The 26,289-nt window shown below is 57.8% G+C and overlaps 1 protein-coding gene across 2 annotated transcripts; it reads right to left on the bottom strand.

The window, feature by feature from the left end:
• GNAI2 (guanine nucleotide binding protein (G protein), alpha inhibiting activity polypeptide 2) lies at nucleotides 1-26,289 on the bottom strand. 2 transcript variants are annotated; one of them, XM_012657792.1, is made up of 9 exons: nucleotides 20,686-20,976; nucleotides 6,592-6,634; nucleotides 6,171-6,312; nucleotides 5,835-5,995; nucleotides 3,039-3,167; nucleotides 2,495-2,624; nucleotides 2,267-2,420; nucleotides 1,634-1,848; nucleotides 1-974 (listed from the first exon to the last, which is right to left on the bottom strand). In XM_012657792.1, exons 1-8 carry the CDS (start codon nucleotides 20,801-20,803, stop codon nucleotides 1,658-1,660), a joined length of 1,068 nt encoding a protein of 355 aa, XP_012513246.1. In that variant the 5' UTR covers nucleotides 20,804-20,976; the 3' UTR covers nucleotides 1-974; nucleotides 1,634-1,657. The 2 variants fall into 2 exon arrangements, with proteins under 2 accessions (XP_012513246.1, XP_012513321.1); XM_012657867.1 differs by lacking the exon at nucleotides 20,686-20,976 and adding an exon at nucleotides 24,334-26,289 and having other exon boundaries at nucleotides 10-974.

Here is a 26,289-nt window from a genome sequence, read left to right as displayed (position 1 = left end):
TTTTTTTCTTTCTACATTTTATTATTTCAAACCAGGTGAACAATTCCATAAAACATGTGAAAAAAGCAAGGAAGTGTTCAACGCTGAATGCCCCGGGCCTGGGGCGAGGGCATGAGGGCACGGCCCCTCAGCAGGCAGCGGCGGTTCCTAGGTTAGCGCTACGGAGCTACATTTAGGTTAATGGAGACTGGGCCCAGGGCCGCTGGGGCAGGGCCCTCAGTGATGTTGGCAGTTGTCTGGAACAGCCCTTGGAACCCAATTCTGTGGAGGGCAGGGCAGGGGTGCCGCTCACACGGGGCGGCCAGCAGGGGCATGGGTGTAAACACGCAGACACACTCAAGGCACAGAGTCACTGGAAGGGGGGCTGGGTGGGTGCTGGTCAGGATCTGACAATTTTAAATAGTTTTTCTCAAAAAGTTTTCTAGGTTTGCAGTTTTTTTTTTTTCCTTTACTTTCATTTTTTTAAAAAGCTACGAGAATGAGCAGGTGGACTGTGGTCTCCAGGAATGGTGGCGTTTCACGCTTCTTGTGCTTTTTCCTTTGGGGCCTCCAAGCGGCTGTGGGGTGGGGTGGACAGGAGGCTCCCTGTAAACATTTGGACTTGGGCTGGGGCAGGGGCTGGTGTTAGGCAAAGCCAGGGGTCCAGGCTGGAGAAATGGGTGCCCCTCCAGACACAAGCCTTGGGGGACTCAGCATGTGCTCCCCTCCCCCCCACAGAACAAGACAATGGTTAAAAAACCAGAACAGATGCCCAGAAAGGGGGTATCATGGCCATTCCTGGCACCTCAGAAAAGGCAAGGCTTCAAACAGGGAGGCCTAGAGCAACCCCTCCCCTAGGTCTGGAGCTGAAGGAGGAGATAGGGAGCTGAGAACAGAGAGAAGATAGGGGAAAAGCGGCCAGGGGACAGGCGGGGAGCGTGGTCTTCTTGCCCTTATCTTCCTCAGGGGCTGGGGGAGCAGAGTCGGCGGTGGCCCTGGAGGTAGGGGACAGTCAGGTCATGGGTTGAGAGGTAGTCAGTGTGTGCCTCTCTTCTCGTCTCCCTAGACAATGACCCTCTCCTTTTTCCCACCTACTTGTTACCAGGGACACAGTTACCCCCAAGGAGCTAGTTTCTGTTGCTGGGTTACACAGGGGAGGGCAGTGACCCCTACCCCCACCCCCACCAGGGCCAGTGGGGCCAGCCTAAGCCCAGGACCCTCAGATAGGTCCGAGGGAAAGATGGCTAGGGGTGGGTGCAGAGCTGGTCATATGGATCAGCAGGAGGTGGGCCTTGTCCAGCACGCAGCTTCTGTCAGGCTAGGCCAATGGCCTGGTGGGTGAGGTGAGATTTCTCCAAGAATATTGGGACAGCCCTCTAGTTCTGTCCCAGGGCAAGACTAGGCCCTTCTGTCTGGACCACGGGTAGGGCCAGGCCTACCTGTGCTACCTCCTCAGTGCCCTGCACTCCACTCACTTGACCCCTGATTCACCATCTGGCACTCCCTCCCTCGTCCTCTGGTCACCTACTGCCCTGCCCCCCCAGGTTCACCACCCCCACCTGGTCCCTCCCCCATCCCCAATCCTGCCCCTCCCCGGGCTCCACGCCCCACTCTGTCCTTGCCCAGCTCCCTGCCTCATGCCCCTCTGGCTCACCATCCTGCCAGGCCCCGCTGCCCCTCAGAAGAGGCCGCAGTCCTTCAGGTTATTCTTGATGATGACGTCAGTGACGGCATCAAACACAAACTGCACGTTCTTGGTGTCTGTGGCGCACGTGAAGTGCGTATAGATCTCCTTGGTGTCTTTGCGTTTATTCAGGTCTTCAAACTTACTCTGGATGTAGCTGGCTGCCTCGTCATACTTGTTGGCCCCTGGGGGAGACAAAATGGTGAAGACTTGTGCTGTGTGGGGCAGGCAGGCCCCGTCCTACACGTGCAATGAGGTTGTGCGCACGTGGATGGGCAAGCAACCACTGTGTGCATGCATGTGCACAGCATGACAAGTGTGTGGGTGCATACGCGTGCCTAAGTGTGTAAAGAGGGTACCCGGTTGTGGGACGGAGGATGCGCACGTGCATGAGTTCAGGGACACATGCCCAGGTGTGTAAGAAGGGCCCCCCCATGTGCAGACACAAGTATACAAGCCTAAGTGAGGCACCAGCTCCTCAAGAGTGTCCTATGGTCACCCATCCGTCCAGCGGGGGGCGCCTGAAGGCCACCTGGTCACCACTGGCTCCTCTTGGGATAGGCACTGCCCCTCCCCAGTGGCCTGTCCCCACAGTCCCCACACCTGTGTACTCAGGGAAGCAGATGGTCAGGGGGCTTTGTGTGATCTTCTCCTCGAACAGGTCCTTCTTGTTGAGGAAGAGGATGATGGATGTGTCCGTGAACCACTTGTTGTTGCAGATGCTGTCAAACAGCTTCATGCTCTCATGCATGCGGTTCTGGGGGCAGGACGGTGAGGTCAGCGCCAGCCATTGCTCCCTTCCCCACCCCCAGTGTTCTCTCAGCCTCTCACCATCTCCTCGTCCTCAGCTAGCACCAAGTCATAGGCGCTCAAGGCTACGCAGAAGATGATGGCTGTGACGCCCTCAAAGCAGTGGATCCACTTCTTCCGCTCCGACCGCTGACCACCCACATCAAACATCCTGTGGATGGACACAGGATCATCTTAGCTCCAGAAAGGGAGCCCCAAGGGAGGCTCTCTGCCCCATTTCACAGCCGGCCAACTGAGGACAGAGGCCTGCCCAGAGTGGGGCAGCTGCCTTCATGGAATCATCCCCACTTGCCCACCTCACCCCTGGTTCTGGGCCAGGGCATGTCTGGACTGGCAGGGCCAGGGGCCCAGACAGCAGGGAAGCTGCAACCTATGGGGCAGGGGCAGCAGAGGCTGTGAGCGGCTATCGAGAGGAGGCATGGATGCGCTAGGTGTGAGGACATGCGTTCCCAGGATACAGCCTTGAGAAACCTCAGAGTGGGCTGGGGGCTTCTGGACCACCTCCTCCTTCCAGCCCAATGGTTGGCGGGTGCTGCCCCTCCACCCTGCCCACACGCCCACTCACTTGAAGTGTAGGTCCTTAAAAGTGAAATGTGTCTCCACGATACCCGTGGTCTTCACGCGGGTCCGTAGCACATCCTGCTGCGTGGGGATGTAGTCACTCTGTGCGATGCGCTCCAGGTCATTCAGGTAGCTGGGGGTGGGGTAGGAGGGTCGGTGGGGGCCAGCTGGAAGAGGCCCCTTCCCTCCCATCCCCATTGCTTCTTTAACCCTTGCCTGCATTCCATTCATTGCTCAAATGAAAAAGCCTGGACCGTGTCATGTGCCTCCCACCCATGGAACAGGACTAGGAGGAAGTGTGGCTGTGTGGCTGGCCGGCCAGCCAAGCTCCAACACCGAGGGTCTGAACTAGGCTTGCCTCAGACGGGAGCCAGGATGTTGGGGCTAAAGGCAAAGGGAGTGGGAGGGGACAAATTAGTCCTTCAGGGAGGGATTCAGGATGCTAATTATGGCACCAGCCACAGAGCAGCCTGGTGTGGTCCCTCGATGTGGAGCTGGACAGGTTGGGGCCTGCCAGGCCCAGCGGGCTCTTTGCCCAGTGCCCAATAAAATCTGGGCCCTCAGGGGGAGGGCACAGACACCTGCTTGGCGGAGGTCCCAGGGGCTCCTCATTACCAGCTCCCTTAATTAGTATTAATGCCACCCCTGCTGGGCCCGGATCTGCTGCCTGTCTCAATATCCTTGCCATGTCCTGGGGGCTGGGTCCAGGCCTCCATGCTGCTGCCCTGTGCCGACTTCTCACTCCTGAGGCAAGGCTGCTGGGGCCAGCCCTGAGCTCCCACCAACAGCCAGGCCAAACCCAGACAGAGGGAAATGATCTCAGAGACACAGGGACAGAACAGAAAAACAGGAAGGGCCGTTGGGGACCATGACGCATGTGCTGTGACCTGCATACTATTCCCCGACCCCTAGTGAGAAGAGCCCCCAACCTGGAGGCCTTATGGTGGGTTTCAGCCTCTCCTTTCTCCCCAACAGGTGGAGCCACCCCAAGGACCCCCTGCCCCGCTGCAGTCTTAGAGGACTGCTGTGAAGAGGGTTGGACTAGGCCTCTTCCCTGTGGTGTTCTCATCCACACCCACCCCCAGGTGGTCTTGTCAAGGCATAAACCTGCCTGGGAGAGCAAGGCCTGTGTTCACTGCCGAATCTCCAGTCCCAAAACAGTGCAGGGCACACAGTGGATGCCTAATGTCTGGAGAATGAAGAAACAGGATGATGGAGAAGTGGGAAGTGGCCTGGAGGTGGCTCTATACCCATCCCCTTTGAATATTGTGGACGCTGAGGTGGCAACGATTGACAGGGCTCACTCCTCCCTGTCTCTATACCCACAAACTCTCTGGTGGCTGAGCCTGTGACCTCGGGGAGGGTGGCACTGAGGCCTGGAGGCCCCTGCAGCATTTGGCTGTGACTTCACAGCTCCTTTGCAGGGCCACATTCACGAGGGCATTCAGGCCACAGAGGAGGTTGAGAGGGGGCTGTCCATGTAAGTGGGGCAGGGCTCAGGAATCACAGCTAGGTGAGACCCTCCTCCTACCCGCCCTTGCCAAGGTCCAGCCCCTCTCTGGGCGGGCTCAGGATTAGATGGGCAGTAGGAGCCAAAAGCCTATTCCAGACAGAGGGAATGGCTTAAGCAGAGATAGGGGAGGGAAGATTAGAGTACAGGGACAGCAGCCTATCTGTGGCACCATCCCAAACCTTTGGATGTCTCCTATAGACCTGCAGCCACCCTCACTGGCTAACAGTCTGTCTGCCCTGCACCAGTCCTAGCATATGGTAGGTACTGCAGGGAAGGCGTTCAGAGTGTGGGCCAGGCCCAAAGGGTCCAGGCCTGTTACGCCTCTGGAACTCCAGTACCCCCTGCAATTCCCCCGCTGAGTCCTGGGCTCCAACCTGCACGCACACCTGTCACCTCCCAGAAAACCCTTTCCCTCCTTGTGGCCCTCTCTCCAGCCAGCCTGAACAGCCTCTGTGTCCTCAAGCACAGCTAGCTCTCTACTGCCTGGAATCCCTTTGCCCATCCTCCCCTGGCCAACTCTCGTTCAGAGTTCAGCTGAGGCAGTCCCTCCTCTGGACTACCCCCACCCAGCATGACAGTGATATCCTAAGTTGTCACTGCACAGGGACTTGTCTGCTCCACTCATCACTGTCCCTGAAGCCTTGTACAGGGCCTGGCACAGAGTAGGTGGCAGCAAATGTTCTTTAGAATGATTGTGGAGACAGGCCAGGCGTGCTGGCTCATGCTTGTAATCCTAGCACTCTGGGAGGCCGAGGTGGGAGGATCGTTTGAGCTCAGGAGCTCGAGACCAGCCTGAGCAAGAGCAAGACCCCGTCTCTACTAAAAATAGAAAGAAATTAGCTGGACAACTAAAAATATATAGAAAAAATTAGTCGGGCATGGTGGCACATGCCTGTAGTCCCAGCTACTCGGGAGGCTGAGGTAGAAGGATCGCTTAAGCCCAGGAGTTTGAGGTTGCTGTGAACTAGGCTGATGCCACGGCACTCTAGCCCAGGCAACAAAGCAAGATTCTGTCTCCAAAAAAAAAAAAGAATGATTGTGGAGACAGATCAAACTCAATAGGCCAGAACAGATGTGCTGGATAAGCCACCCCACTTGTCATTCCTCCTGGTTTTTCAGTACCATCCATTCCACCCCCACTCAAACCAAAAACATCAAGGCCTTGGTTGACAGTCATCAACTTCATAAACAGAGACCAGCAGTATCCTGTGGGGGGTACGCAGGCCCTCCAATCCAGCCTGTAGTCCAGACCTCCCCCATCCCCTGCCCAGCCCCTGGAGCACTCACTAGGCGGCTGAGTCGTTGAGCTGGTACTCCCTTGAGCGGCCAAAGCAGGCCTGCACACCGTGGTCAGCCCAGAGCCTCCGGATGACGCCAGACAGGTCCTCAGGGAGCACACCCTGCTCCTCGGCAGTGCAAGACAGTGCAAACAGCTGCCTGGCGTCGTCCTGTGCACAGCGGTGTGTGGTCAGCCAATTGAAGGAATGCACCCCCACCCTGCCTGTCAGAGGCAGGGAGACCTCTGGAATGGGGCCCAGGCTAGGGTATTCTCAGGTTCCCCAGGACAAGACTTGCCCTGAAGCTTTTTGGGAGGTGGGGGAGGGTGGGGCAGGGTGCACATACCGCTCGGGAGGGGTCGGCAAAGTCAATCTGCAGGTTGCCCATGGCCTTGACGATGGCCATGATGGACTGGATGGTGTTGCTGTAGACGACCGCCCGATACTGCCGGCATTCCTCCTCGGAGTAGCCATCCTCGTGGATGATCCTGACAGCCAGGGGTCAGGGGTTAGGGCACCAGGGCAGAGGGAGTTCCTATGGCTGTCTAGGGCTGCTGGGGCCTACAGGGACCTGCTTCAGAGAAGGGGAAACTGCCCCTGACCCGCTGGGACCTGAGGGTAGATGACTGCCCCTGAGAAGGTCCTCGGCCTTGCTAAGACTGTCTGGGCCTGTACTCGGGGGCAGTGCAAGTCCAGAGGAAGAGGAGGGGAAATTAAGGTTTAAGGGAGTACCAGGTTTGGGAGCTGCCTTCCGTTTCAGCACTTACTTCATTTGCTTGACGATGGTGCTCTTCCCTGACTCCCCAGCACCTGGAACAAAGGGCACAGATGGTTAGAGGGCAGGCCAAGAGGGCCCCATAGGTGTGCAACAAGTGCCCAGCCACCTGCAGCCCTGGAAGCAGAACTCACTCTGCCCATTGTTGCACAGCGAGATGTAGGCAGCTGAGCCTGGCAGGCAGTTGAGCTCTCATGGTGCAGCTGGCAGGGCCACAGTGGTCAAGGCAACCCAGAGCACCTGTGCCCCAGAATCTCTGCAGGCTTTTGCCTCCCACAAGCTCCACTGCCCACCGTGACAGCCCATCGCCCTAGCTGAGTTCAGGGGGCTTGGCTGGAGACTTGAGGCCAGCCCTGTTGTTTGCACATACGCAGGCTTGCCACCCTGTGTAGCGGGTGCTGGACAACACGGCACCTCAGGCAGAGCTGGCAGGAAGGCACCCTGCATACTCCAGGAGGGTGCAGCCCCTCTTCTCCCCACACTCTGAGCCTTAACTGCCAGGGGCCTAAGCAGAGGCAATGTCACACCCCTGCCTCCCGAATATGGCCCAAAGCCCATCCCTCTGCTCGCTCAGCTGAGGTCTGCACTGAGCAGATGGAGACTAACACCTGGGAGACGCACGGTATTTCTCCCTCTCTCTTTCTCACAGACACACACCCACACATACCCCTGTACCGACTCAAGCTTCTTCCCTGGCCTGGTAGAGCCCCTGCCCCATGTTTGTCTTTAACTGGTACTGAGAGGTTTGCTGCATTCTCCCCTGTGTTTGTCATGGCAGCCCCATAAGCACATACTGTTTCTGCTCCCATTTTACAGATGAGGAGCTCAGAAATTGAGGCTCAGAAAAGTCTTGGTCCAAAGTGATGCAGCCCAGATTCAGAAGGGCAAGGGGTTGCATGGAACCATGATGCCTGGTTCTCAAAATGTGGTTCAGACCCTGCAAAACAATGCTCTGGGAGAATGTTTACAAAAGCAGATTCCCAGGTCCCATCCCAGACACACAGAGCCAGGTCTTGAGTAGTACAGCCCAGGAACCTGCCTTCCCCAGGAAGTCTATGCAGGGAAGTGTGAAGAACAGGCTGGGGGCTAGAGGGAGTGGGGGCAAGGCCTCCCCTCGCCCCCTTGCTGTTCCCTGCCCTGAGTTCCAGATAGAATGGCCCTCAGCTGGGCCCCACTCTCTTCCCAGCCTTTCCCCAGACCCTCTGCTCCCGCCCCATCACTGCCAGCCACACCTGCACCTGCCAGGCACTGTCTCTTGCCACCTCCAGACCTTTGCTCATGCTGTTCCCCTTGCTGGGCGTACCTGCCCCATGCACCATCCACAGTGTCCCAATTCTCCTCATCACTGTGGCAGGTCTGTCACTCTGTGCAGCTTAGCAGGGTGGGTGGTGGGGTCTGTGGGGAGGTCAAACTTAGGGACTCTGCCCCACCCCCCCACCCCCGCATCCCTTGGGGCTAGTCAAGACCACGTCAGAGGATGAAGATGCCGACATGGACTAACAGGAGCAGCAATAACAATAACGGCAGGGCTGTGACCAGCACCCACTGTGAGCCAGATGCTGTTCCATGTCTACCACATCCACTACTGACTTTAATCTTGTAGTCTCTGCACAGCAATCCTGGGAGGTAGGTTCTTTCCTCATCCCCTAACAAATGAGGAAGCTGAGATGCAGAGAGGTGGAAGTCACACAGTTACAGTCCCCTCTGTGGGTAGTGCACCTTGCCCACCACATGGTACCTCCTCTAGCTGTCCTAAGGGCCTCGTACAGCAGCTGGGCCATGCAGTCCTCAGAGCCCAGCTGCACTTGTCACTGGGTTCACTCCCTGCCTCCCTAGGCAGACTCTGGTCCCAGTCTCTGCAGCACTCAACAAGCCACAGCAGGCACGGGACAGGGCGGTGGATCTCCCCAGGGGTCCTGCCTGCCTTCAGCCCCTACCCAAGACCCACATCTTCCCAGGTGAGACTGAGGCGTAGCTGTGGCCCTACAGGAGTGGTCTGGGAATATCCACATCCCAGCGGCCACCCTCCTCACAAATGCCACCAGGTGCCTGGGATCACTGGGCTTCTGACTGTCCCAGGCCCGCTTCCAAGGCTGGGGGCAGGGGTGCAGGCTCTGGGCAGGCAGGGGGCAGCTCCTGGGGTAGCAGTGCCCTCTATCACTTCAGCCCCTGGGCACTAGAAGCACCAGGCCCAGTATATCGCCTGGGTGTGGGCTGGGGTCAGATGGCAGCGCCACTCCCTCCCCATTGGGCTGTGTGGCAGAGGTGCAGCCAGGATCTCACATACTAACACTCCTCCACCAGCAAAGTGGGGATGTGAGGAGAGGTCTGAAAGCAGAGCCATAGTGATGTTCCATCATGGAGGCCCATCCCCCTGCCGGGGCCCAAACACCCATCGGGGCAGGGAGGGCAGTGAGGGGAGCAGTGGCTTCCCACATGCTCCCACAGAGCAGGAGGAAGGGGCACATCCTGGAGCAGAGAAGAACCAAGAGCCATAGTCTCAGCCAGGACTGGGGCCCCCGCTGGTGGAACAGAGGCCAAGAGGCTAAAGTTGATCACGCAGCAGACTGATCATGCTTGCCTCAGCCAAGTGAACTGAGACTCAGAGGCGGGTAGATGTCCAGGGCACAGGGGACCTGAGATTTAGGGTGAAGGCTGCCCCTCCTGTGTGACTTTGGGACCCCTGCCCACCTGATGCATCAGTTTCCCTATCTGGCCAATAGGGGTGGAGAGGGTATCTTGCCCTTTGGCCACTCTTAGTAGGTGGTGTGGGCCACTCTATGACCCTGCCCAGTGATAGGGATGACAGCACAAACTCGCTTTGCATCTGATTTTCCTAGCAACAGGAGACCTAGTAGATGCCGAGGCAGGCAGCACCTGAGCAAGCAGGGCTGGGAGCCAGGACACTTGCTCCCTGCCCCAGCCAGCTGAGGGCCCTCTGCCCTGTTTCCTTCAAGTCTCAGTTTCCCCTCCTGAGGCCTCTCTCTCAAATTCTAAGAGTTAGGAGGGGAATCTCCACCCTCAGCAGGGGCACTGCAAAAAGAGCCCCACTTGACAGGTAAGTAAAACAAGGTCATGGAACCTCTAACCCTGGATGCAGGGCGGTCCCTTTATCCTTCTAGCAGCTGTGACTCAGGCGGGAAGCAGTGAGTGGTAGGACAAGGCGTGGTGCTGGCGGCCAGGCAGGAAGTGGGGGGAACACCGGGACAGAGTCACGGGCATGGCCCAGGAGCAGCTCCAGCAGAGAAGGGGCCAGGAACAGAGGTGGGTGGAGCCACAGCACCTGGGTGGAATGGGTGGGGCAAAGACCCTGGCTCTCAGGCAGTGCACAGGTTAGGTGCCTTGGGAGCTGTGGGGCAGCAGCTTCGTTTTTCACTCTGGCTGGACCCCTTTTCCATCGGGATCTGATGGATCTCCCCTGCCAAATAAGCTGACATGTGGCCCAGAGTTTTGCTTGCACCCTGATTGTGAATACTTAGCTCCCCCGACCCATTCCCGTGCCCTCCTTTCAGGAGAAGGAGCTTCCCCAGCTGACTCCAGATTGCTGCAAAGGAGGCAACAGAAGATGGCAGGAGTCAGCCCCTCCTGCCCACAGAGAGCCCCATTAGGTGCTCCATCCCCAGCTGGGTGAGACCAGAGAAGCCACAGAGGTTCCCTGGGGTGGCCTTGGCATTCTCACTGGGCCACACCTCTTCCCACCAAGGAATAAACCTCTGTAGCTCTTGCCCTGTGGCGCAGCTGCTGGGCCCACAGCAGGCAGGCAGTAATCGCAGTGATGTGCTGGGCACCAGCAGCTGCTCTGCATTAGAACATCTGCTTTCACTCTGGGAGCCCGATGGAGGAGGGAGCCAATGGGGGAAGGGAGACAGCAACACCCCACCTGCGTGAACAAGGCCAGCAGGGCCTCTGCAGCAAGAGACGGGCTCACAGGTCCAATTGCTTGCTGCTTACCCCAGGCCCCAGCATTCAAGTCACTGCTGTCTGTTCATCTGGGACCTTCAAAGTCCTAGATAAAGCTTTGATCTGCTGGGAGGCTGTCACATGCTGCTGTCCTCTCTGGCCTCAGGTTCCTTTGTGCAGAGGCTGCCAAGCCTCAAGTGGCTGACCAGCCCACCTCTCACTTTCAGATCCTCTGCCAGGGGAAGGTCCAGACCTGCCACAGCTCTGATGCCCATCCTGATCCTTCCTGAGATCTCACAGAGGTTCAAGTTATCACTATTTTTCTACCCTTTGGAAGATTACAGATTCTCTCCAAACCTCTCATTCTGGCAGCCTGTAATGACCATGCTGTGCTGGTCACTGCAATGGCAACCTGCAGAGTGGACTGCTGCGGTCATCTCATCTGAAGCAGAGCTTTTGAAGACTTCAGATAAAAGAACAGATGAAGAGCGACGAGCAGTGGCCAACAGGCTGATTCTGAGCAGCAGTGGGTCCCTGCTGGGACAGGAGTAGAGCCACTCGCTCCTCTACTGGCTTTTCGCTCTGAGTTCATCACTTCCCTTCGACACAACCCAGCACTCCTACATGGCTGGGGCCTTCTTCCTGACCAGGGGCCTCACTGCTGACAGTGCTCACCGACTCCACACTCTCAGAAAGCTGGGCAGGCTGGGTAAAAGCCCTCCCTGCAGAGAATTCCATGCTGGTGGGCTCCCCTGGAACACATGGGGCTAGGCAGAGCAGCCAGCTGACGTGGCAGGCCTGAGGGCAGAGACTCTCATAAGCCTGTGGCTGGGACCACAGGGTAGACTTGGGCAGCAGCCCAGCTCAAACTCACAGCAAGCACAGGGCGGGCCCACACCCCTGGCCACACCCCGCCCCACCCCCGGCCTACCCCGTTGGGGCAAAATGGGGAAAATGGGGGTGAGCCCTGGGAAGTCCACCCCAAAGGCAGCCTGCACACCACCTCCTACTCTCACCCCAGGAAGGTGCCACATCTCCAGCCCAGCCTGCCTTTCTCATGATCCCATCCTCCTGCCCCCCCTTCCCTCTCCCCCTCCCTCTCCAGGTCCACACCGGGTCCCAGGCCCGGCCACCAGCAGAGGGAGCGCGAGCCCAGCAGCCACAGACACAGCGGAGGAGGTGGGGGCTGGGCAGGGCCAGGAGCGTAATTTCAGAAAAGCAGCCTGAACTAGGGACCACTCTAGGAGGTGCCCCACCCACCACCCGCTCCCTGGGAAGCTGCCAGCCTGCAGAGACTCCGCACACAGAAACAATGGGAATAGGAAGGAGGGGGAGAGGGCCCAGCCAGACAAAGGCGCTCTAAGCCCCGCCCCTGGCGTCTCTTCCTTCCTCCAGGTGCTGCTCTTTGGCCCTGCACTCTTCTCCAAGGAGGCCCAGCACAGGTCTGGCCCTGGGAGGCAGAAGGGGCCTTGCAACACCCCCACCGTGCATGTGTCCTAGTCTTACACAGGATGCCCCAACAAACACAACGTGTCCCTCCCTCCAGACTCATGTCCCTCCCTCCAGACTCTTGGCACTTGGGCTGCCTCCAGCAGCTTCCAGGGGTTCCTTATGCTCATCAGGGAAGCGCTAACAACCAGGGCCTGGCTTGCTACTGCCAAGTCAGGGATCTGTGTGCAAGGGAAACTGAGACCTGGGGTCCTGCCTAGACACGCGGAGGGCTTTCTGGGGCAGGGCTGTGTTTCCTTCAGTGAGGCCCTGTCCACTGTACACAGGGAAACTCAGGCACCAAGTTAGGAACGCCAGCCTGCAGTAAAGGAGGCCCTGAAACTTGTTAGTCACTGGCCCCTCAGGCCACAGGTCTCACCCTCTGCAGGAGCCAGGAGATGCTGGACCAGACCCACGTCACACAAGGAGCCAGGACATTTGCCTAACCCCTCTTCCTGGAAGCTTCATTTCAGGAATCCCTTTGCTGTTCTCAAGGCACTGGAATAACCCCCACCTCTCTTCTGATTCATTGTGGTTGGACCCTGGGTGAGGTGCCCAGAGCCCGGGCCTCAGTGTCTCCATCTGTGAAATGGACACCTCGAGAGAGTGTGCCAAACCCAAGGCCTGCCCTGAGCAGCCTCCCTCCGCCTTCACACTCACTCCAACTGCCTCAGGGCCCAACCCAAACCAGCAGCTGTCTATGTGTCCACAGGCCACCGACCATGCTAAGAATCATGACATCACAGGTCCCAGCACTGGGCACAAAGACAGAAGAGAACAGCCTGAGGTCACACAGTGAAGAACGTGAGGGATTGGGCCCTCCGGGACCCAAAGTCTTGAGTGGCCCTGAGGTTGCATGGCCTCATGGCCCAGAGAGGCTTGGATGTTTCTGCTCTTGTTTTCCTAAGCCTCTCTTGGGCCCCTCAGCCACCTGGTCTGATACCATAGAACACAACCCCTAGGAACCTCCAAGGGAGAGGGCCTTCAGGCCACAAAACTCAGATTCAGAGGCCATGGAGTTTGAGGAACTGGCCTCACTAGCCATCATGCAGTCACCAGCGACACCATGGTTACATTCAGCTGCCACATGGCACCATAAACACACCGCTGCTGAGCCTGTGCTCACAGTGGGAGCCCCACAGAGACACTCTTCCCTTCCACTCATCTGGACAACTCCCAGTCCCAAAGGCCCCTACCCTGCAAGAGCTTCTGAGCCTTCCTCAGGCCTGGTCTCAGCCCCTCTAGGACTGGGGGTTGTGGGAGAAACAAGCATAATATTAGAGGAAAAATGAAGTGCTAAGTTGCCAACCATGACATGAGCATCACTGTGAGGGGGCATGGACTAGGAGGAAGGGTGGGAAGTAAACACGGGGCATCTGTATGTAGGATGAGGTCCCCCCCATGACCACATGGCAGATTTCTGGTTTCAGCAGTATAGAGAGTCATGCACGGTGTCTTGGCTCCCACATTCCAGGGCAGACAGCCCCTTTTCAATATCCCTGGAATTAAGGCCCCTGAGGCAGGGCTCCTAGGCGTATGCAGAACACACATGTCCCCGCACAGCATCTGCCCATTGTCCTGACTGATCAATTCCTGCCAGCTGGCACACACTCCCAAGGGCCACAGTATTTTAGGGCAGGTGCTCAGTCACTACCTGGGTCATATCTTGGCATCTCCACTTATTGTGTAAGTCATAATGTCCCTGAGCCTCAGTTTTCCCACCAGTGAAATGGGTGTAATGCCAGTCCCAGCCTCACAGGATTAAATCAGACTATGAAGAGTCCAGCTCCATACAATAGCAAAGGCTCAATCAGAAGCAACTGCTGTTATCACCAGAGGGGAAACAGAGGCCCAGTGAAGTCACTCCCAGGCTCAGTTGGTGGTGGCAGGGGGGAATCCTTAGGCTGGGCCAAAGGCCCCTCTGTCCCCCCCAGGTGGGGGAAACCCAGAGTGAGCTAATCCCGGGGCTGCTGCTCCATTTCCAGGCATTCATCTCGGCCTGCGGCTAGCCTTCCGGCTTTGGAGGGCAATGGCCGCTCGAGAATCTAAGAGCAGCCCTCTGCCTTCCTGCTAGCCGTCCCGCCAGCATCCCTCTCCCAGCCACCACTTCCTGTGGCCAAAGGAGGGGCCTGGAATCCTTCTCAGAGGCACCACCTTCTCTGGGATCCTGGGCCCAGCAGTTCCTGGAGCAGGACGAGGAACGGAACTACCTGGACTGGCCCAACGCAGTGACTGCCAGTAGAGTAGCCCCTGGGAGAGCAGAGATGAGCCTGGGCAGGTGCTTACCTCTTAGACACCCCCATTGGCAAAGCCCTGGGAGGCCCTTGGGCTTGGACTCCCCACCCCAGCAATAAGCAGCCCTCTGGTTTCTTCCTCTTTTGGGCTCCTCCTCCCCCAGCTGCTTCCTCCTTTTCCTCTGGTGTGGACACCACTTCCCTGAGAGGCCCAGCCCTGCCATGCAGACTTCATTGCCCCCTCCTCCCTGCTCCCTGCCTGGGGCAAGATAAGGATCTGTGGGTGCTGCCATCAACACTGCCTCTGCATATCCTGAGGCTGTAGCAGCCGTGAATCCCCCCAAGCTACAAGGACACCTTCTCTCCAACAAGCCTTAGAAGATCCCACCTTTAGGCCTTCGCTCAGACTGGCCTGGCACTACCTTCCAAGCCTTGTAAGTACGGACAGAAGGCCAAACTGAAGGTCCAGCCCATCAAATGTCTGGTGAGATTTGGGAGATTATTCCTCCCAAACCACCAAGAGCAGCCATAGCCCCAAGAATTAACATCAAGGTGAGGGTGGGGTTGGGGTTTAGTAAGAACAAGAGCTCCATGCTAGAGGGGCTGGGTGGGGCTGGGCAGAGAGGGCCCCACCCCGCACCTGTAGCTGAGGAAGGGGCTGCCTGAGAGCATCAGGTACCAAGGCCACCATCAAAGGGCCCAATCTTTTGCCCTCCCCAGGGCACCTTGCAGAGCCTTCTTAGGCAGGGCCATCAGCTGTGGCCTGACCAGAGCCTGCTGATCCCCTCCCCGTCCTCACTGAACTCCTAGCCTGGGACTCCTGGCCCAAGATGCTGGGAAGGTGAGACACCTGCCTGGCCTGTGCGTTGCTCCCATCTGCCCAGTCCTGCCTCCCCCACAGTACAAACGGTGTCGGGGAGGCAGCACTAGGGCTCTGGGTCTCATCCTGTGCTGGGAGTGTGGTCAGGGCAGGCCCCGGTCCCTCAGTGGCTAAGAGCTTGTCGGGGGACAAAGCTTCCTCCGTCCTGTTCCTGCCAAGGGAATGGCTGTCTTTTAGAGACAGAGAACAAGAGAGACACAGCCAGGGACTGAGATTAAGGGCAGGGTATACAGGGCCAGTGTGCCTGCCTATGGTCCAAGCAGCCCCTATCCCAGCTGCAGAGCTAGAGACCTAGGGACCTCACAGAGATCTGATCACACTTCCCTTTCAGCACTACCTGCTGCTGCTTCCTGGGTAAACAAATGTTCACAGGCCTGGGACACCAGCAATGCCACTCAGTCATCCTGCCTCTCAGGCCAGCACAGGGAGGGTTTCCCCACTTGCTGACAGGCTGCCCAGTCTGAAAGCGGTCCTTGACCATGCCCAGCTCCCATGTGGCAGCTTAGGCTCCACTTCAAACATAGTGGGTGGCTTGATGTCACCTCAGGGCTTCTGGCATGGAAGCCTGTGCCCGCCCCCTGGCAGGCTTGACTTCCACCTCCAGCCACAGCTCATTCCCTCTGTCCTTACCACCTGGGCTGCCCTCTGTCCAGGGTTCCCTACCTCCCGCCTCCATCTGCCTGGGATCCCCCCAGCTGAGCTCCAGCTGCCCTGATTCACCTAGTCTCCCAGCTCAGGGGCATCCCTTATAGGAGCCCTAGTCTTACTCTTGCCCCAAAGGTTTGACTTCTCACGTTGGCTGCACCAATACTGGCTGATGGGCAGGGCCCAAGCCTAGCGAGACTGGGCAGATGCAGGCAGAGGGGTCAGAGGTGGCGTGGACCCCCGCTCACTCCCTAGTGTGGGAGCTTCATCCCAGCCTGCTCCTGTAGACAAAGGCTTGCCCAGCCTGGGGGAGGGGTGGGAAGAAGAGGCTCAGAGGCCCAAGCCACCCCGCCCCCGATTCAAGTGCTAATGAGCTCCAGCAGGGAAGGAGAGGGCTGGAGGAGAAAGTCAGGGCTGGAGGCCCGCCTGGGTACCAGCCCACCTGGCACCCAGGCCCTGCCACACTCCCAACTCTAGGCCCCCAGAGTTTGGGCCTAAGTTTCCCAGGACAGTCTGTCACTCCAGCTGGCACCAACTATCTGCATGCCTTGGTTTCCCCACTTGCTGTGAGCAGCTGCCTGAGAGCAGAGGATCGGATTTCCCAGGGCCTTCATACCAGGACCAGGCAGCCTCTAGGGTGGGGGGAGACCCCTTTCCACCAAACTCTCAGCTCTGCAAGAGTCAGCAGAGGGTCCCTCACCCATTTTCATACCTCCAGGCTTTGGTGCACTGTCCCCACACCTGTGGCTACAGACAGGCACCCCTGTCCCCAGGTTATGCAGAACTGCCAGGGGTTCACCTGATAAGGGGTTTCTCAGCCAGTGCCCTAGGTGGAGCAGGGATTCAAACCCAGGTCTGTGTGACCCCAGGAACTGGTCCAGGGAGGGTGAGCCTCCTTCCCTAGGCCAGGAAACACCCACCCAAGGCCTTGTTGTAATCTAGGCCAGGTCTTCCCGCTGCAGTGCCCTTGCTGAGTTGGTCCCTCTGATCCCCAATGCCTGGCCCTGGCAAATGGTGTTCATTTTTCAAGGTCTCCCAGAGAACCCCTCCTCCACAAAGTCCCCCTCACAGGCACCGCTAGAGTCTACCCACTACCCAGCCAGCCATGATCCCAGGCCAGCCTTGCCATCTCAATCTCCGGCTAGACCAGGCTCCCAGTGGCAGCCCCAGGATCACACTTATCCCTCTCCCTGGGAGCTATACCCTGTTCATGGAGGTGTTCAATAGCTTCCATACACATTCCATATGCATGTATTAGGCACCTATACTATGCCAGCCCTTTGCCAGAGACACAGACGGGACAAAAGTCACAAAACTCCCTTTTCTTTTGGTACACTTAATTGAGCCCTTGCTATGCTCAGTCTCTACACTGGCCAGGCCCAGAACTTCTGCAGCATTGCCCTGGTCTGAGCCCCAGGGCTGTGGGGCAGCCCCAGCCACTGACAGCTGGAGCAGCCAGCTCTGGCTCTATTAGCTATTGGAGTGTCAGAAACAGCAGCCCTGCAGCAGTCCCAAAACAGCCTGAGTTGGAAATAAGAATACGAAGCTATTCGCCCTTATGAACAGTTGGAGTCCCTACTATGTGCTGTGCCCTGTGACAGGCTGCAGGCTGGTCAGCAGGAGTTCCTCACAGGCTAGGGTAAGGGCTGACTCCAAGCTGCCAGCACAGCCTGTGGTGGGGCTAGGAGGAGACAACCTGAAGAACTTTTCTCAGTGTCCCTTTAACCCTGGTCATCGGCCCTGCACTGGGCCCCTGCCACCTGCCCACAGTATGCCAAACTGTGGCTCAGTGACCACCTCCTACTCCTCCTCTACCCATCCCCAAAACCAAGCTCAGAGGACTCTTCATTCAACAAACAGATGAGAAGCACCCAATAGGTGCCAGGCTCCATTCTAGGCACAGAAATGAAGAGGACACAGCCCTGCCCCTGCAGTCTCAAGGGAGGGCAGCTGGGCAAATACAACACTCTGAAGGGGAAAGCAGTAGCATCGGGAGTCAGAGATGTTTTAGCAGCCTCCGTGGAGGGAGGATCCTGGGAGGTGATCCCTGAATAAAGTTTTAAAGAACAATCAAGTAGGGAATAACAGATGCAAAGTCCCAGGGGCAAGAGAGAACTGTTGTATTTATACTCTGAAGACTTCCTGGAGCCAACAGCAGATTCTGTCTCCTTTCTCTATGAGACTTTCCACACAAGCCCATCCCAAATCAGAGACTCCTGCTCCCCCCACTCCCCCACACACACTCTGGCTTCCTTTCTCCTAAGTGCCCAGCCCAAGGCCCCAAATCCCACCTGGGCCTAGCTGGTCACTAAAGCTGAATTGGGTAGGGACGGGGAGTATCCTTGGAGTAGGACTGGTATCAGCTCCTCTGCTCCTCCAACCAAGTGGCCAGGAAAAACTCTTTTGCCAGTATGTACCACATCTGCCTCTGCCCTGGTGACAGTGACTTTGCCTGCCTGCTGGCAGGGCTACCCAGGACTGGAGGGAGCCAGTGTGCGGGCGGGGCAGCAGGTGTGGTTCTGGCTGGGAGGGAAGGCTGGCAATTGCCCAGCCTGAGTCCCGTTGCCCTGACAGAGTCTCCCGCTACCTGGGACAGGCGCCCAGAACCCTGAACCTGCCACAGCTGGGCTCCCATTGCCACCTTATACCCGGATGGAGAAGAGATGGCTCAAGCTAGGACCTGTCCCCGGGCAGCCAGGGCAGATCGAGTCTTCAATATCAGGCAGAGCTTGGTCTTAGCCCTTTGCATCACACCCTCTGCAGGGTCTTAACCCCCACCCTGCATTCCCCAAGGAACCTCCATGAAGCTCTTGTTCTCCCCATCCTGAGCCTGAGCACTCCTTTGGCCCAGAGGAAGCAAAGTCCAGAGGGGCAGGACACTGGGATAGACTCCCCAGGTTAGAAAGCACTGATCCATACCCTGCACCCCTGGCTGCTGCCAGCCCAGTGTGGGAGGGGTTGCTAGATCCCACCTTGTCTGGCCCAAGAGCTTAGCTGGGCTCCAAGGCGCAAGCCTAGTGGGATGAGGGACCCTTCTGGAGTCGGGCACAGAAATGGCCAGGAGCCCTGTGTCTCCAGCCCTATGTTCCAGTTCCACACCTCTCAGCCACCAGAATAACTGCAATTAGCCTGGGGAGAGGCTGGCTACAGGCTCCTTGCTGGGCACTGGGAGGCAGTGGTACCGGAAGTGCCCTCCCCAGGCCCAGCGGGCAGTGGCAGCGACGGGCATTCCGCCGCGTCGACACCCACTCACTGCCGCTGCTGCACTCACAGCAGAGACAGGAAGAGGCAAGCGCCCAACGCAAAGCAGCCCAGGAGGCTGGGCCGCCGCCCCTTCCCGCCCCTTCTCTTCCTCCCCGGCAGCAGCGGAGCGGATGCCATTTTGAAACCTCTGGGGCTGTGCCCCCAAGGCTGGCCCTGCCGGGACAGTCAACAGATGGTCCAATAATGGACATATGTGCTGTTCCTTAGCCACAGGCCCAGCACAAAAAGCCCCGTTTTTCACAGCCTTGGGGCCTGTGGCAGTTCTGGGGCCGAGGGCCACACCCCCCATACTCTATCCAGCCTATAACACTGCTGCGCTGCTGCAAGGGCCTCCCTTCCCCCAACCCTGAAACCCCCCAAATTAAAATCAGGCTTACACTGGGCACCACCCCTGCTCCCCAGTGGGAGGCTGGACAGGGACAACCACCAGATCCACTGTCTTTGCAAAGGGCGAGACGTCGCAGATGCTCAGAGGCACTCTGGCCCACCCCCAGCAGCCCCTCAACCCCTCATTCAGCCAGTACCACTAACCCTCACAGGGCCCCAAGATGCAGCAAGCCCTCAGAGGCCAAGTCCCAGGCCTTTTAGCCCAGAAGGGGTGAGGGAAGCCCAGTACCTATCAGTAGATCTCCTTGGCCACGGGGCAGCAGCAATATGTCGGCTGTCTCACCACTTCCACTTCCCCCCACCCCTGCAGCAGCCACCATCTTCCCAGGCTTGGAGGTGACCACAACCCCAACTCCTCCATACTCCCTCCTACTTCCTAGACTGGCCTTGGAAACTGGGAAACATACAGCCAGCGGAACCTCCATGGGAAGCTTGAGGCCTAGCCCCCTCCCTCAGCACGACCAGTGGAGCCTCAGCCCAGCCCCTTGGAGGTCTGCCTAATGCAGCCTAGGTCTTCTCCAGCCCCTGGGCCCCCTCCTCCCAGCCCAGCCCATCTGGTGCAGGATGGGTGGAGGAACCTGAGGAAGGCCTGGTGAGGGGAGAGGACTTAAGGGAGGAGGAGCAGAGGGTTTGAGGAGTGATGCCTGCAAAGAGGGATCTGGTGGGCCAGAAGCAGGAAGCAGGGGTCTCAAGTCTCGGAAGGGGCTCCAGGTGGGGAGAGGGCTCAAGAGCAGTTTCCCACTTGAGAGGTCCCTTGGGGTCAGAGTGCACAGGTGGAGGATACAGATTCCAGAATAGGGATGGGGCACAGAAGGGTTAGGGGGGAGTGGGTGGGGGCCTGGCAGGGGCCCCAGGGGATGCTCATGCCCAATAGGAACAGAAGAAGCAGGTGGGAGAAACAGGTGGAGCCTGAGGAGGGGGACCAAGTGAGGTTCTGGGGGTTTGGATAAACTCTAGGGAAGGATGGAAGGACAAGGTAGGGGCTCTGAAGTTCTGTGAGATTGGTTAGCAAGAGTGGATGGCCAAGCAGCATTCTGGGCAGACGGTGTTAGGGCACTGTTGGTTTTGAGGGGTCTGGGATGAGTTGGGGGTCTGATCTGGAGTCTGGGCTAGGACCAAAGGTTTAGACCAACCCAGAGTTTCTAACCCTTATTTGGGGGTCCTGGCCAGGCTGGGCCTGGGGGTCCAGGCTAGGTCTGGAAGTGTGAAGCCCCCGTCTGGAAGTTAAAGTCCTTGTCTGGGTTTTCGAGCTGGGAATCAAGGGTCCCAGCGCGGGGTGAGGCCTCACCCAACAGCAGCAACTTCACCTCCCGCGCCGCCTTCTCTCCGTCCTCCCGCAGGTTCTTATCGATCATCTTAGAGCGTTCGGCCGCCGCCTTGTCCTCGGCGCTCACGGTGCAGCCCATCCCGCCGTCCGCCGGCCCGGCCGCCGCCCGGCCCCCACACGGCCCACGGCCCGGCTCGGCCCCGCCCGACCCACTCCGCTCCCGCCGCCGGCCCTCAGCGGGCAGCTCTCGGATCGACAGTTCCGAGCGTCTGCGGGAGGCGCCTTCCCGGCCGCCGCGCACCCACGGCGGGGCGGGCCGGGGGTGGGGCTCGGGCGAGCTTAGCCGAGGACTGGGCCGGGGCGGGCCTGGAGGTAGGGCCCGAGGAGATTCGGGGCTGGTGATTGGCTCGCGGCCGAGCGCAGGGACACGGTGGGCTCCTCCCAAGCTCCGGCCTGTGCTGGGGTGGGAGGGAGCCAAGCGGAGCGAAGCCAATAGGGGAGGAGCCAAGCCCAGGCCTCGGGCTCTGGCCGGCTGCAGGCGGGGCCGGGCTCCGATTGGGTGTGGAGCGCCGGCAGAGGGACCGCGGGGCGGGCAGAGTTCTTGGCCCGAGGGTGGGGATCCGGTGCCCTCCCGGGCCGCGCAGGAACCAGCCCTAGGAGTTTCTGCGAGTTGTAGAGTAGGTTGCAGGAGGCGTGTCTTCGTCCCTTGTTAAAGTTAATGAACCCAATAAACTTGTTTTGGGATCTACAGAACCCAGGGGCCTTTCTGGACTGCGGTTTTCTGTCTTAAGGAGGGTTTGCCCCCTTCTCTCTCTAGGTTGCAGCAAATCAAAATAATAATAATGATGATGACGACGATGATGATGAAGTCGATTGCCACGTCTACTCCTTTGCCCAGGCTGTCTCCCTCTCAGCTGGGTGCCTTCTCTAGTCATCCAAGCTTGTCCATCCTTCCCTGATCTGCTGCTGGGAGGCATTTCTCCTGCAGGCAGCCATCCTGGACTCCAGTGTGGGACCAGGCAACCAGGACCCAAGGGGGAGAGGGAGAGAAGATAAGAGGGAGGGAGGGGAAAAAGAGAGAGAAAGAGAAAGAGAGAGAAAGAGAAAGAGAGAGAAAGTAAGTTATTGCCCCTGGACTTCAAAGTGGCCATGATCTTGTGACCTGTCCCTTCCATGGCCTGTCCACCTCTGGGGGAGGCTATGATCCCATGCCCCACCCTTCTGCAGCCTGTCCCCACTGGGCAGTGGGTACAACACTATGGTTGGGCAAAGGTGAGGTGGAGGCAGCAGTGGTTCTACCTGAACTAATTTCAAGTCTTTCTTGGTCCTGCTTTCCAGGAGAAGCCCACAGCTCCAACCTCGATTGGACATTTGAAGGGTCTGCCAAGGACTGCCCAGAAAAGTGTCTTGTGTGGCCCCAGTGCCATGAGCCAGCGAGGCCCCAGCCCTAACACAGGGTAGGTGCAGGAAGCCAGGCAGGGAGCTTGTCACCAATGCTTGGCCATCCACAGCCGCCTGTTTAGCACAGTCCCCCTCCTTACTACCCTGGCAAACACCTTGTTCCAGCTCCCAATCCTCAGGGTGGCTGTTCTCCCTGGAGTGTCCGTGTCTCCCTAACTGAATGTCTCCCTTGTTGAGGAGTCATTGGCCTGTAAGTCCTTCAGTGATTCCTCCAGGGCTCCCTCCTGCCTGGAGCCAAAGCTCACCCAGGCACTGCCACAGGCATGCAACAAACACGGTGAAAACACACAATGCCCACCAGGGACAGAGAGAGATATGCTCTATACATCCACATGCAGCCTCCATCGTGTCTCAAATCCACAGAACACACTATGAAAATGCGTGCACCCAGCCAAGAACAACACAGTCTGTCCATGCACAGACTACAAACCCACCCAGCTCCAAGGTGGGCCCCTTCCCCCTGCCCCCCACCACTGCTGGCCCTGCCCCCAGGCTTGAGAGCCGATCCTCCCTCCTTTGGCCTCCCTAGCCTGCTCCTAGCAACAGCCAACAGCTCTCTCAGTTGCCAGGCAACAGGGAGAACCTGTCAGCCCCTTGGAGGCCCAGCTCTCAGGAGGTGGGTGCGACATAGACCCCAATCTATGGAGGTGGGGCAGGATGGGGCCACTGAAAGGAATGGCCTTTCCCAGCCCCAGGCCAGGTCCTGTGGTTCTTGTACCCTTCCCAGGAGTCAGCCACTTCTTTCCAGCCATGTACTCTTCCAAGGGAGTCCAGCAAACCCAACTTCCACCCTGCTTGCTGCTCCTGCTCCTTCTCCTTCTCCATGAGCGTTCCCAGGGCTATGGCCAGGCCTCTGCCAGCCACTCCAGTTACACACCTCCCACTCCAGGAGCTCAGAACCCCACATGGTCATCTCCAGCCTTACTTCTCCCCTGATTGCCAGCGCCATGTCCACCACTGCTCTGAAGCAGTGCCCCCAGACACCTCGGGCACCTCGAACCCACACTGTCCAGAACTAGGTACATCCCATCCCATGGCCCCTGCTCCTGGGCTCTCCAACACTTCATGGCCCCCTCCACCAGCCAGAACAGTGACCCTCCACCCACCCCTCACATGCCATCAGCTTCTTCCCCTCCTCAATTATCCCTCAAATCTGTCCCTGTTCTCTGTCCCCACTGTTTCCCAGTCTAGGCCTCCAGCCTCCTCTCCTGTTTCTCCTACAATCCATCTTCCACATGGCAGCCAAAGGGATCCTACTGAAAGAAGTCACATCACTCCCTTGCTCACAAACCTTCTGTGGCTCCCAGGGCCCTGAGGATAAAGCCTACACACACTAGTTTGGACTCTGGCGGAGTGGCAATTGGCAGCAAGGACTTTGGGGAGCAGTCTGCAAACTTGCCAGCTGCCTGTTAACCTGGACAAGTACCAGAAACTCCCCATGCCTCAGTTTTCTTATCAGTAAAATGGGTCTAACAGTTATACATACCCAATGCGCAAGCTGAGGTCAGGACTAAGGGATGAAACATGTTAAATGTTCAGAACCTGCATGGCACACCCAAAGGCCTCCACAGGAGTGAATTGTTACAGTAATGATCTCTGTAAGGCCCCATAGGGGCTTTCCACATCCAAGAATCCACCTTGTCTCCCTCCATTTGCAACACACTGGCATGCCAACCATCTGGCTTGCCTTGTCCTCTCCATCCCTTGCACTTCGCCTCTGATTCCTCTACCCCATAAGCTAATCCCTCCTCCCTGGCTTTTGCTGGCTGTGAGCTGGACCCTCTGACTCTTATTGTCCTGGGGCTTCCCCTTCCCCAGCCAGATCTCACTATCCTGGCAGCGAGTCTCTCCCACCCAGGAGAGATTCCAGGCTCCTTGCAGGGTGGTCAAGTTAAATAAATGAATTATACAAACTATCCCACCCTATCAGGGTTCTCATCCTGGAGCTGGAAGGGGTATAAGCAACTCATCCTGCTGCCCCTATAAAAATATTCTCTGTAGTTGTATGTGCAGAGAAGGGAGAAAACCAGTGGTGCCTGGGAAGGTCAGGATGCTTTCTTGGTGGTGGTAGGAAATGCTAGAGGGAGAACAGTGAGGAAAAACATTCCAGGAAGAGGAAACAGCACATGCAAAGGTAGAGAGGTAAGACTGAGAGAGTAGGTTTGGGGAAGGACCAGCGAGAAAATCACGGGTGAGAGCTGGAGAAACCTCTTGCTTTGCAGCTGAGTGAACTGACTCAGAATGGGCCAGGACCCATCCACAGTCACCCAGTGAGGTATGTCACAGGCATCCTGGTTCCTTCATACTCAGGAGTCCAGGGTCCTTTCAGGAGAGGTCATTTTGGGGGCAAAGGGTGACTGCCTAGCCAGGGCCTCATGAGCACCAGAGGCAAGACTTGTCCCTGTGCCCACCAGCCCAGTACCACTTGGACTAGACCATAAAGGACACTGAAATGATATCAGCAAAGCTGAGGGTGGCCCTCTAGTTAGAATGGAAAAGTGGAAGCTGCTGGCTCACCCCTATAGGAAGAACAGCCTTGGGGCTCACGACAGGCCACAGAGCAGGTCCAGCTTGTCCTGAGTTCCTACCAAGCACCATCCCTGAGCAGGGTGAGGAGACCCCCCTCAGTGGACTATGACGCCCTAGCCTGCAGTATTCAGGAAGGGGAAGCTGCCAGCACTTCCCCAAAGGCAGTTTCAGGGTGGGTATGTGTGTCTCTGCCCAAAGTCCAGGACCAGGCAGGACCCTAGGTTGCCCAGAGTCCAGGATCCTGACTACCCCACATCCATGGCTTCTAGGTGGCAGAGAACCTCTGGCCAAGGACCTGTGACCACCAAATCACAGCCTTGCAGACAGGGCCTTGGCAGCTTCCGTTTGCAGATCTCTTGCTCCCTCTTGCAGCTCAGCTCTGGGTGAGGCTCCACCTCCTGGTCCATCTCCTGCACTTTCCCCTTCCTGCTTCTTAGTCTAGCAGCAGTTCTGAGATTAGAGTCAACCATCCTGCCCCCCTCCCCCCTCCCTGCCAGACCTCTCTTCCCAGGCCTCTCTTGCCCCTGAGAGGAACAGCCCCAAGCCTGGTGGCCTTGGGGCCCAAGGTCCCCCTTCCTGGTCATCCACCCCCTTCAGAGATCATTGGCTTTGGCCTGGAGAACTCATGCCCCAGTACTCCTTGCCCAGAAGTTTCTGGGTTAGGCAAGGAGGTCCAACCTGATACATGGCTGTGTGAGTCAGGGGACAGGGGGTAGAGTGCAGGAGGGTCTAGAGGGAGGGATCATCTGTTCAACCACTGTTTACTGTGAACATATTGTGTGCCAATGTATGGAGAACTCTAGGGTAAGGGAGGCGGGCTGGGACCCTGCCCTTGAGGAGCACACACTGAACAAGTAAACGGGGAAATGGAATTTTACAGTTTCAGAGGAAATCAAGAGGGTGACACTAGAGCCACTGGGAGGTGTGTGCAGGAGAAAACAGTCTGAGGAGGGGAATTTTGAATCCTGGGGAGGGACCAGTCATGTGACAAGCCAGTATAGAGTGAGGCAGGGGCAACAAGAAGTGCAAAGGCCCTCGTGTGGGAAGGAACTGAATGTTCCTGAACCAGAAAGGAAGCTAGCCTGGCCAGAACAGTGAGAACAAGAGGACATGGTGTGAGAGGGGACTGCCATGAAGCATCCCTGAGGAGTAAGGCATACAGGGGGCTCCCAAGTCCCCAGGAGATGCTGACGTAGTAGCAGCAGTATCTCCAAACCAGTGACCCATGTCTAGCCCTGCAAACCCAACTGGTCCTGGCATTCAGGGTACTCCTGATATAACTGGGAAGGAGCCGCGCAAGCCCTAACAGGGAACCCAGGGAGCACTCAGGGCTTTCAGGCCAAGGTCTGAACTAAGCTTCCTCCTTCTTCTTATCCTTGAAGAGCTCACGGTCCAATCTGTCACTATGCCTACCACATACACAGCCTCCAAAGACCACCTCCTCTGGGAAGCCCAGGGTCCTTGGAGGCCTGGGAAATGATAATCGATTCTATCCCCAGGAGCCACTGCTTTGTTGCCTTGTTCACATTATTGCCTAGTCCTCCCTACCACTGCTGTCCAAAGGCTGGGGCTGGTAGCCTCTCCCACGACTCGTTAGGACTGTCATTAGCACTGCTTCCTGGAATTTAATTTAAT

Source organism: Propithecus coquereli, unplaced genomic scaffold (genome assembly GCF_000956105.1).
Source record: "Propithecus coquereli isolate 6110/MARCELLA unplaced genomic scaffold, Pcoq_1.0 Scaffold1, whole genome shotgun sequence".
Classification (NCBI taxonomy): domain Eukaryota; kingdom Metazoa; phylum Chordata; class Mammalia; order Primates; family Indriidae; genus Propithecus; species Propithecus coquereli.
This window is presented reverse-complemented; position numbering and strand designations above follow the sequence as displayed.